The sequence below is a fragment of the Coregonus clupeaformis genome, unplaced genomic scaffold (assembly GCF_020615455.1).
Source record: "Coregonus clupeaformis isolate EN_2021a unplaced genomic scaffold, ASM2061545v1 scaf0245, whole genome shotgun sequence".
NCBI classification, from domain to species: domain Eukaryota; kingdom Metazoa; phylum Chordata; class Actinopteri; order Salmoniformes; family Salmonidae; genus Coregonus; species Coregonus clupeaformis.
The window spans coordinates 303,138-317,101 of NW_025533700.1; the positions used below are offsets into that span (position 1 = coordinate 303,138).

The following is a 13,964-nucleotide window of genomic DNA, read 5'->3' on the forward strand; positions in this document are numbered from 1 at the left end:
GAACCAACACCCTGTGTTCCTCTCACTACCACTACGGAGTCAAATAGAACAAACTATTCCTATTAGAACCAACACCCTGTGTTCCTCTCACTACCACTACTGAGTCAAATAGAACACTATTAGAACCAACACCCTGTGTTCCTCTCACTACCACTACTGAGTCAAATATAACACTATTAGAACCAACACCCTGTGTTCCTCTCACTACCACTACTGAGTCAAATAGAACACTATTAGAACCAACACCCTGTGTTCCTCTCACTACCACTACGGAGTCAAATAGAACAAACTATTCCTATTAGAACCAACACCCTGTGTTCCTCTCACTACCACTACTGAGTCAAATAGAACACTATTAGAACCAACACCCTGTGTTCCTCTCACTACCACTACTGAGTCAAATAGAACACTATTAGAACCAACACCCTGTGTTCCTCTCACTACCACTACTGAGTCAAATAGAACACTATTAGAACCAACACCCTGTGTTCCTCTCACTACCACTACTGAGTCAAATAGAACACTATTAGAACCAACACCCTGTGTTCCTCTCACTACCACTACGGAGTCAAATAGAACAAACTATTCCTATTAGAACCAACACCCTGTGTTCCTCTCACTACCACTACTGAGTCAAATAGAACACTATTAGAACCAACACCCTGTGTTCCTCTCACTACGACCACTGAGTCAAATAGAACACTATTAGAACCAACACCCTGTGTTCCTCTCACTACCACTACTGAGTCAAATAGAACACTATTAGAACCAACACCCTGTGTTCCTCTCACTACGACCACTGAGTCAAATAGAACAAACTATTAGAACCAACACCCTGTGTTCCTCTCACTACCACTACTGAGTCAAATAGAACACTATTAGAACCAACACCCTGTGTTCCTCTCACTACCACTACTGAGTCAAATAGAACACTATTAGAACCAACACCCTGTGTTCCTCTCACTACCACTACTGAGTCAAATAGAACACTAATAGAACCAACGCCCTGTGTTCCTCTCAATACCACTACTGAGTCAAATAGAACACTATTAGAACCAACACCCTGTGTTCCTCTCACTACCACTACTGAGTCAAATAGAACACTATTAGAACCAACACCCTGTGTTCCTCTCACTACCACTACTGAGTCAAATATAACACTATTAGAACCAACACCCTGTGTTCCTCTCACTACCACTACTGAGTCAAATAGAACACTATTAGAACCAACACCCTGTGTTCCTCTCACTACCACTACGGAGTCAAATAGAACAAACTATTCCTATTAGAACCAACACCCTGTGTTCCTCTCACTACCACTACTGAGTCAAATAGAACACTATTAGAACCAACACCCTGTGTTCCTCTCACTACCACTACTGAGTCAAATAGAACACTATTAGAACCAACACCCTGTGTTCCTCTCACTACCACTACTTAGTCAAATAGAACACTATTAGAACCAACACCCTGTGTTCCTCTCACTACCACTACTGAGTCAAATAGAACACTATTAGAACCAACACCCTGTGTTCCTCTCACTACCACTACGGAGTCAAATAGAACAAACTATTCCTATTAGAACCAACACCCTGTGTTCCTCTCACTACCACTACTGAGTCAAATAGAACAAACTATTAGAACCAACACCCTGTGTTCCTCTCACTACCACTACTGAGTCAAATAGAACACTATTAGAACCAACACCCTGTGTTCCTCTCACTACGACCACTGAGTCAAATAGAACACTATTAGAACCAACACCCTGTGTTCCTCTCACTACCACTACTGAGTCAAATAGAACACTATTAGAACCAACACCCTGTGTTCCTCTCACTACGACCACTGAGTCAAATAGAACAAACTATTAGAACCAACACCCTGTGTTCCTCTCACTACCACTACTGAGTCAAATAGAACACTATTAGAACCAACACCCTGTGTTCCTCTCACTACCACTACTGAGTCAAATAGAACACTATTAGAACCAACACCCTGTGTTCCTCTCACTACCACTACTGAGTCAAATAGAACACTAATAGAACCAACGCCCTGTGTTCCTCTCAATACCACTACTGAGTCAAATAGAACACTATTAGAACCAACACCCTGTGTTCCTCTCACTACCACTACTGAGTCAAATAGAACACTATTAGAACCAACACCCTGTGTTCCTCTCACTACCACTACGGAGTCAAATAGAACAAACTATTCCTATTAGAACCAACACCCTGTGTTCCTCTCACTACCACTACTGAGTCAAATAGAACAAACTATTAGAACCAACACCCTGTGTTCCTCTCACTACCACTACTGAGTCAAATAGAACAAACTATTAGAACCAACACCCTGTGTTCCTCTCACTACCACTACTGAGTCAAATAGAACACTATTAGAACCAACACCCTGTGTTCCTCTCACTACCACTACTGAGTCAAATAGAACAAACTATTAGAACCAACACCCTGTGTTCCTCTCACTACCACTACTGAGTCAAATAGAACACTATTAGAACCAACACCCTGTGTTCCTCTCACTACCACTACTGAGTCAAATAGAACACTATTAGAACCAACACCCTGTGTTCCTCTCACTACCACTACTGAGTCAAATAGAACAAACTATTCCTATTAGAACCAACACCCTGTGTTCCTCTCACTACCACTACTGAGTCAAATAGAACAGTATTAGAACCAACACCCTGTGTTCCTCTCACTACCACTACGGAGTCAAATAGAACACTATTAGAACCAACACCCTGTGTTCCTCTCACTACCACTACGGAGTCAAATAGAACAAACTATTCCTATTAGAACCAACACCCTGTGTTCCTCTCACTACCACTACTGAGTCAAATAGAACACTATTAGAACCAACACCCTGTGTTCCTCTCACTACCACTACTGAGTCAAATAGAACACTATTAGAACCAACACCCTGTGTTCCTCTCACTACCACTACTGAGTCAAATAGAACACTATTAGAACCAACACCCTGTGTTCCTCTCACTACCACTACTGAGTCAAATAGAACACTATTAGAACCAACACCCTGTGTTCCTCTCACTACCACTACTGAGTCAAATAGAACACTATTAGAACCAACACCCTGTGTTCCTCTCACTACCACCACTGAGTCAAATAGAACACTATTAGAACCAACACCCTGTGTTCCTCTCACTACCACCACTGAGTCAAATAGAACAAACTATTAGAACCAACACCCTGTGTTCCTCTCACTACCACTACTGGGTCAAATAGAACACTATTAGAACCAACACCCTGTGTTCCTCTCACTACCACTACTGAGTCAAATTTACATTTACATTTTAGTCATTTAGCAGACGCTCTTATCCAGAGCGACTTACAGTTAGCGCATACATTATTTTATCGAACCCACAACCCTGGCGTTGCAAACGCCATGCTCTACCAACTGAGCTACATCCCCTGCTGGCCATTCCCTCCCCTACCCCTTACGACGCTGGGCCAATTGTGCGCCACCCCATGGGTCTCCCGGTCGCAGCCGTTTACAATAGAGCCTGGATTCGAACCAGGATCTCTAGTGGCACAGCTAGCACTGCGATGCAGTGCCTTAGACCACTGCGCCTGTCACGATCGTTATATGGAGTAGACCAAGGCGCAGCGTGAAATTTGTACATCTTATTTAATTAAGTGCACATACAATAAACAAAACAACAAACGAATCGTGAAGTCCATGGTACAAACACAAAACCAACTGGAACAAGATCCCACAAACACTATGGGAAAACAGACTGTTTAAATATGGTTCCCAATCAGAGACAACCAGCCACAGCTGACACTCGTTGCCTCTGATTGAGAACCACACTGGCCAACATAGAAATACAATACTAGAACACGACATAGAAACACAAACACATAGAAACTACACACCCTGGCTCAAAATATAGAGTCCCCAGAGCCAGGGTGTGACAGTACCCCCCCCCAAAGGCGCGGACTGCGACCACGCCTCAACAAAACCCAAACAGGGGAGGGCTGGGTGGGCATTCCTCCTCGGAGGCGGTTCCGGCTCCGGGCTTGCCCACCACCCTCCAATAATCCCCCCGTAACGCCCCTGGTCCAGTCTGGCCCCGCTGGCTGGAGCTGGACTGGACATCGAAGGAGCGGATTGCTTAAGCTCCGTTGTGGAGCAGCTGACCGGTACCTGATCAGGCACCGGTGACCCAGGCACGGGTTGTGCCGGACTGACGACGCGCACCCCTGGCTTGGTGCGTGGAGCAGGAACGGACCGGACCGGGCTGACGATGCGCACCCCTGGCTTGGTGCGTGGAGCAGCAACGGGCCGGACCGGGCTGACGACTCGCACCCCTGGCTTGGTGCGAGTAGCAGGAACAGGCCGGGCCGGGCTGGCGACGCGCACCGTAGGCTTGGTGCGAGTGGCAGGAACAGGCCGGGCCGGGCTGGCGACGCGCACCGTAGGTTTGGTGCGAGTGGCAGGAATAGGCCGGGCCGGGCTGGCGACGCGCACCGTAGGTTTGGTGCGAGTGGCAGGAACAGGCCGGGCCGGGCTGGCGACGCGCACCGTAGGCTTGGTGTGAGTGGCAGGAACAGGCCGGGCCGGGCTGGCGACGCGCACCGTAGGTTTGGTGCGAGTGGCAGGAACAGGCCGGGCCGGCGACGCGCACCGTAGGTTTGGTGCGAGTGGCAGGAACAGGCCGGGCCGGGCTGGCGACGCGCACCGTAGGCTTGGTGCGGGGAGCAGGAACAGGCCGGGCCGGGCTGGCGACGCGCACCGTAGGCTTGGTGCGAGTGGCAGGAACAGGCCGGGCCGGGCTGGCGACGCGCACCGTAGGTTTGGTGCGAGTGGCAGGAATAGGCCGGGCCGGGCTGGCGACGCGCACCGTAGGTTTGGTGCGAGTGGCAGGAACAGGCCGGGCCGGGCTGGCGACGCGCACCGTAGGCTTGGTGTGAGTGGCAGGAACAGGCCGGGCCGGGCTGGCGACGCGCACCGTAGGTTTGGTGCGAGTGGCAGGAACAGGCCGGGCCGGGCTGGCGACGCGCACCGTAGGCTTGGTGCGAATGGCAGGAACAGGCCGGGCCGGCGACGCGCACCGTAGGTTTGGTGCGAGTGGCAGGAACAGGCCGGGCCGGGCTGGCGACGCGCACCGTAGGCTTGGTGCGGGGAGCAGGAACAGGCCGGGCTGGGCTGGCGATGCGCACCGTAGGCTTGGTGCGAGGGGCAGGAACAGGCCGGGCCGGGCTGGCGACGCACACCGTAGGCTTGGTGCGGGGAGCAGGAACAGGCCGGGCCGGGCTGGCGACGCACACCGTAGGCTTGGTGCGGGGAGCAGGAACAGGCCGGGCTGGGCTGGCGACGCGCACCGTAGGCTTGGTGCGAGGGGCAGGAACAGGCCGGGCCGGGTTGGCGACGCGCACCGTAGCTTTGGTGCGAGTGGCAGGAACAGGCCGGGCCGGGCTGGCGACGCGCACCCTAGGCTTGGTGCGAGGGGCAGGAACAGGTCGGGCCGGACTGGCGACGCGCACCATTAACTTAGTGCGGGGAGCAGGAACGGGCCGGACCGGACTGGTGACGCACACCACTTGCTTGGTGTGAGGAGCGGGACTGGGTTTCGTCATAACCCTCCGCTCCCTCAGCTGCCTACCTAGTTCCTCTCGCCGTGCCTCTATTCTCACCTTCTCCCTTATCGCCTCCAGTAACTCTACCCTCTGCACCACTAACACCTGCTCCCTCTGCGCCAATAGCCCCCTTAACCTGGTGGCCTCCTCACCTAACCTCCTACTACGCCCTGTCGCTGCCTCCTGCTGCCCCGTCGCCCATGCCGTATGCCCCCCCTAAACATTTTTTGGGGTTGCCTCTCGTCCGTCCGACGACGACACTGTTGACACCGTTGCTCCTCTCTCCGTCGCGCCTCTACCGTCTCACTCCATGGACGGCGATCCATCCCGGCTTGGATTTCCTCCCAGGTCCAGGACCCCTGCCCGTCCAATATTTGCTCCCACGTCCAGGCTGCCTGCTCCTGGACACGCTGCTTGGTCCTGGTATGGTGGGATCTTCTGTCAGGCTCGTTATATGGAGTAGACCAAGGCGCAGCGTGAGATTTGTACATCTTATTTAATTAAGTGCACATACAATAAACAAAACAAACACAAAACCAACTGGAACAAGATCCCACAAACACTATGGGAAAACAGACTGTTTAAATATGGTTCCCAATCAGAGACAACCAGCCACAGCTGACACTCGTTGCCTCTGATTGAGAACCACACTGGCCAACATAGAAATACAATACTAGAACACGACATAGAAACACAAACACATAGAAACTACACACCCTGGCTCAAAATATAGAGTCCCCAGAGCCAGGGTGTGACAGCGCCACTCGGGAGTAGAACAAACTATTCCTATTAGAACCAACACCCTGTGTTCCTCTCACTACCACTACTGGGTCAAATAGAACACTATTAGAACCAACACCCTGTGTTCCTCTCACTACCACTACTGAGTCAAATAGAACACTATTAGAACCAACACCCTGTGTTCCTCTCACTACCACTACTGAGTCAAATAGAACACTATTAGAACCAACACCCTGTGTTCCTCTCACTACCACTACTGAGTCAAATAGAACACTATTAGAACCAACACCCTGTGTTCCTCTCACTACCACTACTGAGTCAAATAGAACACTATTAGAACCAACACCCTGTGTTCCTCTCACTACCACTACTGAGTCAAATAGAACACTATTAGAACCAACACCCTGTGTTCCTCTCACTACCACCACTGAGTCAAATAGAACAAACTATTCCTATTAGAACCAACACCCTGTGTTCCTCTTACTACCACTACTGAGTCAAATAGAACACTATTAGAACCAACACCCTGTGTTCCTCTCACTACCACTACTGGGTCAAATAGAACACTATTAGAACCAACACCCTGTGTTCCTCTCACTACCACTACTGAGTCAAATAGAACACTATTAGAACCAACACCCTGTGTTCCTCTCACTACCACTACTGAGTCAAATAGAACAAACTATTCCTATTAGAACCAACACCCTGTGTTCCTCTCACTACCACTACTGAGTCAAATAGAACAGTATTAGAACCAACACCCTGTGTTCCTCTCACTACCACTACTGAGTCAAATAGAACACTATTAGAACCAACACCCTGTGTTCCTCTCACTACCACTACTGGGTCAAATAGAACACTATTAGAACCAACACCCTGTGTTCCTCTCACTACCACTACTGAGTCAAATAGAACACTATTAGAACCAACACCCTGTGTTCCTCTCACTACCACTACTGGGTCAAATAGAACACTATTAGAACCAACACCCTGTGTTCCTCTCACTACCACTACTGAGTCAAATAGAACACTATTAGAACCAACACCCTGTGTTCCTCTCACTACCACTACTGGGTCAAATAGAACACTATTAGAACCAACACCCTGTGTTCCTCTCACTACCACTACTGGGTCAAATAGAACAAACTATTAGAACCAACACCCTGTGTTCCTCTCACTACCACTACTGGGTCAAATAGAACAAACTATTAGAACCAACACCATGTGTTCCTCTCACTACCACTACTGAGTCAAATAGAACACTATTAGAACCAACACCCTGTGTTACTCTCACTACCACTACTGAGTCAAATAGAACACTATTAGAACCAACGCCCTGTGTTCCTCTCAATACCACCACTGAGTCAAATAGAACACTATTAGAACCAACACCCTGTGTTCCTCTCACTACCACTACTGAGTCAAATAGAACACTATTAGAACCAACACCCTGTGTTCCTCTCACTACCACTACTGGGTCAAATAGAACACTATTAGAACCAACACCCTGTGTTCCTCTCACTACCACTACTGGGTCAAATAGAACAAACTATTAGAACCAACACCCTGTGTTCCTCTCACTACCACTACTGAGTCAAATAGAACAAACTATTCATATTAGAACCTAACACACACCCTGTTCCTGTCAGGTGGGAGAGACCATAGGCATCTCAGAGGAGATCATGGGCCTGACCATCCTGGCTGCAGGGACGTCCATCCCTGACCTCATCACTAGTGTCATCGTGGCTCGTAAAGGACTGGGGGATATGGCTGTGTCCAGCTCTGTGGGCTCCAACATCTTCGACATCACTATGGGGTTGAGTACCATTCAGTACCACTACAGTACTATAACTCTACTCTACAGTTCACAGAGGCAGTAATGATACAGATCAGGAAGGAATCAAATTACTTAATGATAAATGATCATATCTATATCTGTGAGAAGATGAGTTTCTCTGGTATTAAGGATGTCAGAATGCAAGAATACAAATAAACTCTTAGATGGAGATTTGACACAATGTATTTAATTATATGGAACCGGATTCAACATAACAAGCTGCAAGAGTTGCCTCTTGCGATCAGTATGAGAGACAAAGAGATCTCTCAGTTTATATACTTCAAGATAAACAAGTTTTAACCAACATCTGGCAACCATCACTGGAAGACCCTCCCAACCGAGATCGTACCAGCCGGCACCCCAGACGGGACCGTCCCTCTATAACTCATTCTAAGATAAATAACAGTGGTTCCTTCAGATTATTATTATTACTTTCTGGCTCCCAGAATGACATGAGAAATGTATTGAACACATTCCCAAATCCTGTAATATCAATCTGGAATGTCATAGACTAGTAATGGCAGGAACAGAGAGGAGCAGGAGCACTCTGGAGCAGGGGCTTTTTCCTGCAATCTAGAGCCATAATCTATTCAAAAAATATGTATATTTTTATGCATATCTAAGCATACCTCATGAGCTGTCTGTATCTTCCTGACTGGTGGATCTTTTTTTTTAAAGAAACTAAACTCTGCATCTCTGCGAAAATCTGGGTAAACGATTGAAAGGAATGTGAGTCTTATTCAGTATATGTAGTTATTGCCCGCTTTCCTTGCCAGCAGGCATGCCAGTGAAGATGGTTAGACAAGATACCTACTAACTTCATTGATAGCCTGAAATGGCTTCTTGGTAGCTAGTTATGAGGATGGGAGATTGGGAACCTCTCTGGGCTAAAGGCAACTTCATAAAACTGCTAGATGGCTAGTAGTCTTACAGAGAAACGGGTCAAAAAGCATTTTAGTCAACGCTCTTATCCAGAGCTATTAGGGTTAAGTGCCTTGCTCAAGGGCACATCCACAGATTTTTCACGTTGTCGGCTCAGGGATTTGAGACCGAAACCTTTCAGTTATTGGCCCCACGCACTAACCACTAGGCTACCTGCCTCCCTATTTGAGGGAGCATGTGCCCATGGCATGTGCCCGTGTGCCCGCTATGGGCATGACGCCACTGCTCTGGAATCAGATGTTAACATAATGTGTAATTCGGCCTATTAAACACAAAAACTATGTTTTAAGTGAGAATTAGGCAGGTCTGTTGCAGAAAAATAAAATAAATTATTGCCTAGTTCACCCATATTTTATTTCTATTTTTGCAAAAAAAAGTATTGTGTAGTTCCAGTAGTTAGCTACACCGCTACATGGTAAAACAGTAGTGTGTAGTTCCAGTAGTTAGCTACACCGCTACATGGTAAAACAGTAGTGTGTAGTTCCAGTAGTTAGCTACACCGCTACATGGTAAAACAGTAGTGTGTAGTTCCAGTAGTTAGCTACACCGCTACATGGTAAAACAGTAGTGTGTAGTTCCAGTAGTTAGCTACACCGCTACATGATAAAACAGTAGTGTGTAGTTCCAGTAGTTAGCTACACCGCTACATGGTAAAACAGTAGTGTGTAGTTCCAGTAGTTAGCTACACCGCTACATGGTAAAACAGTATTGTGTAGTTCCAGTAGTTAGCTACACCGCTACATGGTAGAACAGTAGTGTGTAGTTCCAGTAGTTAGCTACACCGCTACATGGTAAAACAGTAGTGTGTAGTTCCAGTAGTTAGCTACACCGCTACATGGTAAAACAGTAGTGTGTAGTTCCAGTAGTTAGCTACACCGCTACATGGTAAAACAGTAGGGTGTAGTTCCAGTAGTTAGCTACACCGCTACATGGTAAAACAGTATTGTGTAGTTCCAGTAGTTAGCTACACCGCTACATGATAAAACAGTAGTGTGTAGTTCCAGTAGTTAGCTACACCGCTACATGGTAAAACAGTAGTGTGTAGTTCCAGTAGTTAGCTACACCGCTACATGGTAAAACAGTAGTGTGTAGTTCCAGTAGTTAGCTACACCGCTACATGGTAAAACAGTAGTGTGTAGTTCCAGTAGTTAGCTACACCGCTACATGGTAAAACAGTAGTGTGTAGTTCCAGTAGTTAGCTACACCGCTACATGGTAAAACAGTAGTGTGTAGTTCCAGTAGTTAGCTACGCCGCTACATGGTAAAACAGTAGTGTGTAGTTCCAGTAGTTAGCTACACCGCTACATGGTAAAACAGTAGTGTGTAGTTCCAGTAGTTAGCTACACCGCTACATGGTAAAACAGTAGTGTGTAGTTCCAGTAGTTAGCTACACCGCTACATGGTAAAACAGTAGTGTGTAGTTCCAGTAGTTAGCTACACCGCTACATGGTAAAACAGTAGTGTGTAGTTCCAGTAATTAGCTACACCGCTACATGGTAAAACAGTAGTGTGTAGTTCCAGTAGTTAGCTACACCGCTACATGGTAAAACAGTAGTGTGTAGTTCCAGTAGTTAGCTACACCGCTACATGGTAAAACAGTAGTGTGTAGTTCCAGTAGTTAGCTACACCGCTACATGGTAAAACAGTAGTACGTAGTTCCAGTAGTTAGCTACACCGCTACATGGTAAAACAGTAGTGTGTAGTTCCAGTAGTTAGCTACACCGCTACATGGTAAAACAGTAGTGTGTAGTTCCAGTAGTTAGCTACACCGCTACATGATAAAACAGTAGTGTGTAGTTCCAGTAGTTAGCTACACCGCTACATGGTAAAACAGTAGTGTGTAGTTCCAGTAGTTAGCTACACCGCTACATGGTAAAACAGTAGTGTGTAGTTCCAGTAGTTAGCTACACCGCTACATGGTAAAACAGTAGTGTGTAGTTCCAGTAGTTAGCTACACCACTACATGGTAAAAAAGTTGTTAACTACTGAAAACACGACCAACATTTGAATTCAGTTCAACTACCACCAAGCTACTGCAAAATGTATTCAAATGTGGTTCACTACTCCCCAGCCCTGACTATGGGGTAACAACCTCTAACTGCCTGGTAGAGGCTCTGAGAAAGAGGCTCAAAGTTTTATGAGTCAAATTGCTTAAAATATGTCAACCTAGCTGTACAAGGTAAAAATATATTTCTCTCTTTCTCTACCCCCCCCCAGCCTGCCAGTCCCGTGGTTAATGTGGTCGTCCTTCCATGGTTTTGCTCCGGTGCCCGTCAGCTCCAACGGTCTGTTCTGTGCCATTGTGCTGCTCTTCTTCATGTTGCTCTTCGTCATCATCAGTATCGCTGTGTGTAAGTGGAAGATGAACAAGACGCTCGGCTTCAGCATGTTCCTTCTCTACTTTGTGTTCCTGGTGCTGAGTGTTCTGCTAGAGGACAGAGTTATCATCTGCCCAGTGTCCATCTGACTCTACACCATTCATGTAGCACACACACACACACACACACACACACACACACACACACACACACACATATGCACACACACACACACACAAATATGCACACACACACACACATATGCACACACACACACAAATGCATGCACACACACACACACACGCACACACACACACACACGCACAAACACACACACACACACCGACACACACACGCACACACACACAAATGCACTCACACACACACAAACACACACACACAGAAACATACACACACATGCTGGAGGATCAAGTCATTATCTGCCCTGTTTCCATCTGAGACTGATTGTGTGAGGTTTCTATTTTGTCCAGCATGGTGTCTGACCAGATGAGTCTACAGCCATGGTTTGAAATTAAAGGGATACTTCAGTTTGAAGAAAGTTGCTAACTTTCTTCATACTGGACACAGAGACATACAAATGATATCCACTAGTTCATCTGACTCTGGGTAGTAGATCCCGAAGTATCCCTTCAACATTATTCACTTGTGCTCCCAACTTTAAAAAGTTAGTAGCACCACATTAAACTTAGGAGCACCAGAAAATACATTTTTTTTTAATTGATAGAGATACAGCCTATGTTGGGCCTATATGAATTCGATCTACTTTTGAAGCACATGTTGTGTCCTAAAAAATGTGTTTATTATAAAAGCTCAAATGTTGATACTAATACCCGTCATTGAAATTGCAAAGTCATTTGTGGAATATTAGGTTTCTACATTGTGTAAAAGCATAATTTTCCTATTGAGATACATTACATTGAAAATTGTACACTGTCTCTTTAAACACTTCAGGATTGTGATGACAACATGCAAGACATCTTGTCATTCGTTCATTGCTATGATCATTGATCTCCTGAAGAAGATATCCCTTTTCCTTTATTTTTGTGCCCCCAGATGTTTGGATATACTAGAGTTACCAGGTTGTTAGCTAGCTAGCCAATGAGGTAACATGACTGAACAAAGTGTAATCAAATGGTTAACGACGCATGAGTAGTTTTAGAACGGCCCAAGACATGGTTTATGAATGGAAAATGCGGTCCCTGCAATCCGCTATAGACCAGTTGGTTGTTTAGCAACAAAACTGACGCATGCGCAACTATGGGGCAAAACAGAAGGGGTTGGCTTAGATTGTTGATAACATGTAAACGATATTTAGTCTCCAATGTTGCACAATGAGCACTTGTCTTGCAAATACATCGTTACAGTTGTTGGTTGGTTAGCTAGCTAGCTAGCAAATTTTAGCCATATTAGCATAGACGTGACATCAATCAAAACACCTCAAAACAAGACATGGTATAAAATAACAAGGTCAAACTAGCTGAAACGAGCCACTTACGATTCACCACATGGCAATTTCTTGTCGTTTTCTGCTAGCTATCTGGCCATCCAGAACCATGACAACACATGACCTTCTGTCCCTTTAAAGCGCGTTATCGTTTTTGTGACGTTGTGAGCTAACCTGTCTATGTATCTGGGTCAGATCTTTTGACCTGGTTGGGCTAGAAGCAAGCCGTTTTCACTGTAGTAACGTTGTGAGCTAACCTGTCTATGTATCTGGGTCAGATCTTTTGACCTGGTTGGGCTAGAAGCAAGCCGTTTTCACTGTAGTAACGTTGTGAGCTAACCTGTCTATGTATATGGGTCAGATCTTTTGACCTGGTTGGGCTAGAAGCAAGCCGTTTTCACTGTAGTAACGTTGTGAGCTAACCTGTCTATGTATCTGGGTCAGATCTTTTGACCTGGTTGGGCTAGAAGCAAGCCGTTTTCACTGTAGTAACGTTGTGAGCTAACCTGTCTATGTATCTGGGTCAGATCTTTTGACCTGGTTGGGCTAGAAGCAAGCCGTTTTCACTGTAGTAACGTTGTGAGCTAACCTGTCTATGTATATGGGTCAGATCTTTTGACCTGGTTGGGCTAGAAGCAAGCCGTTTTCACTGTAGTAACGGTGTAATCGTGACGCTAACGAATCTGCACTCACTTTGTTCTTTAGGGCACTCTGAAACAACGGTACAGGGAAGCTTTATCATTACAACAATTATTATCTGGGAGATTATTTTCCTAGTTGCTCCCAAAATAAAACAACTGGTCGCACAGCAAAATATTTCATTGCATATTCCACCAAATTGGTCGCACTTTAGAGCCATGTCTACAGCCATGTCTCTGTCCTGCTCGAAGGACCTTTGAATGCATCATCAAAATATCCCAATCATTTGATTTCTGAAAGCTGTAGCAATGTCTACATTGAGTTGTTGGTGGATGATGACTCTCTGAGACTCTCTGACTGGCAACAACAGAAAGACAGCAATGTTATTGGAATGTTGCAGAATTTCA

The 13,964-nt window shown here is 46.3% G+C and overlaps 1 protein-coding gene across 1 annotated transcript in view; it reads left to right on the forward strand.

Annotated features, from left to right (window-relative positions):
- LOC121531455 (sodium/potassium/calcium exchanger 1) overlaps positions 1 to 11,602 on the forward strand; it is a 72,992-nt gene extending 61,390 nt beyond the window's left edge. The window contains exons 11-12 of the mRNA XM_045214369.1: positions 8,006 to 8,172; positions 11,353 to 11,602. Coding sequence (XP_045070304.1) covers positions 8,006 to 8,172; positions 11,353 to 11,602 — 417 coding nt within the window. The remainder of the gene's footprint in view (positions 1 to 8,005; positions 8,173 to 11,352) is intronic.
- Positions 11,603 to 13,964: the final 2,362 nt, after the last annotated feature.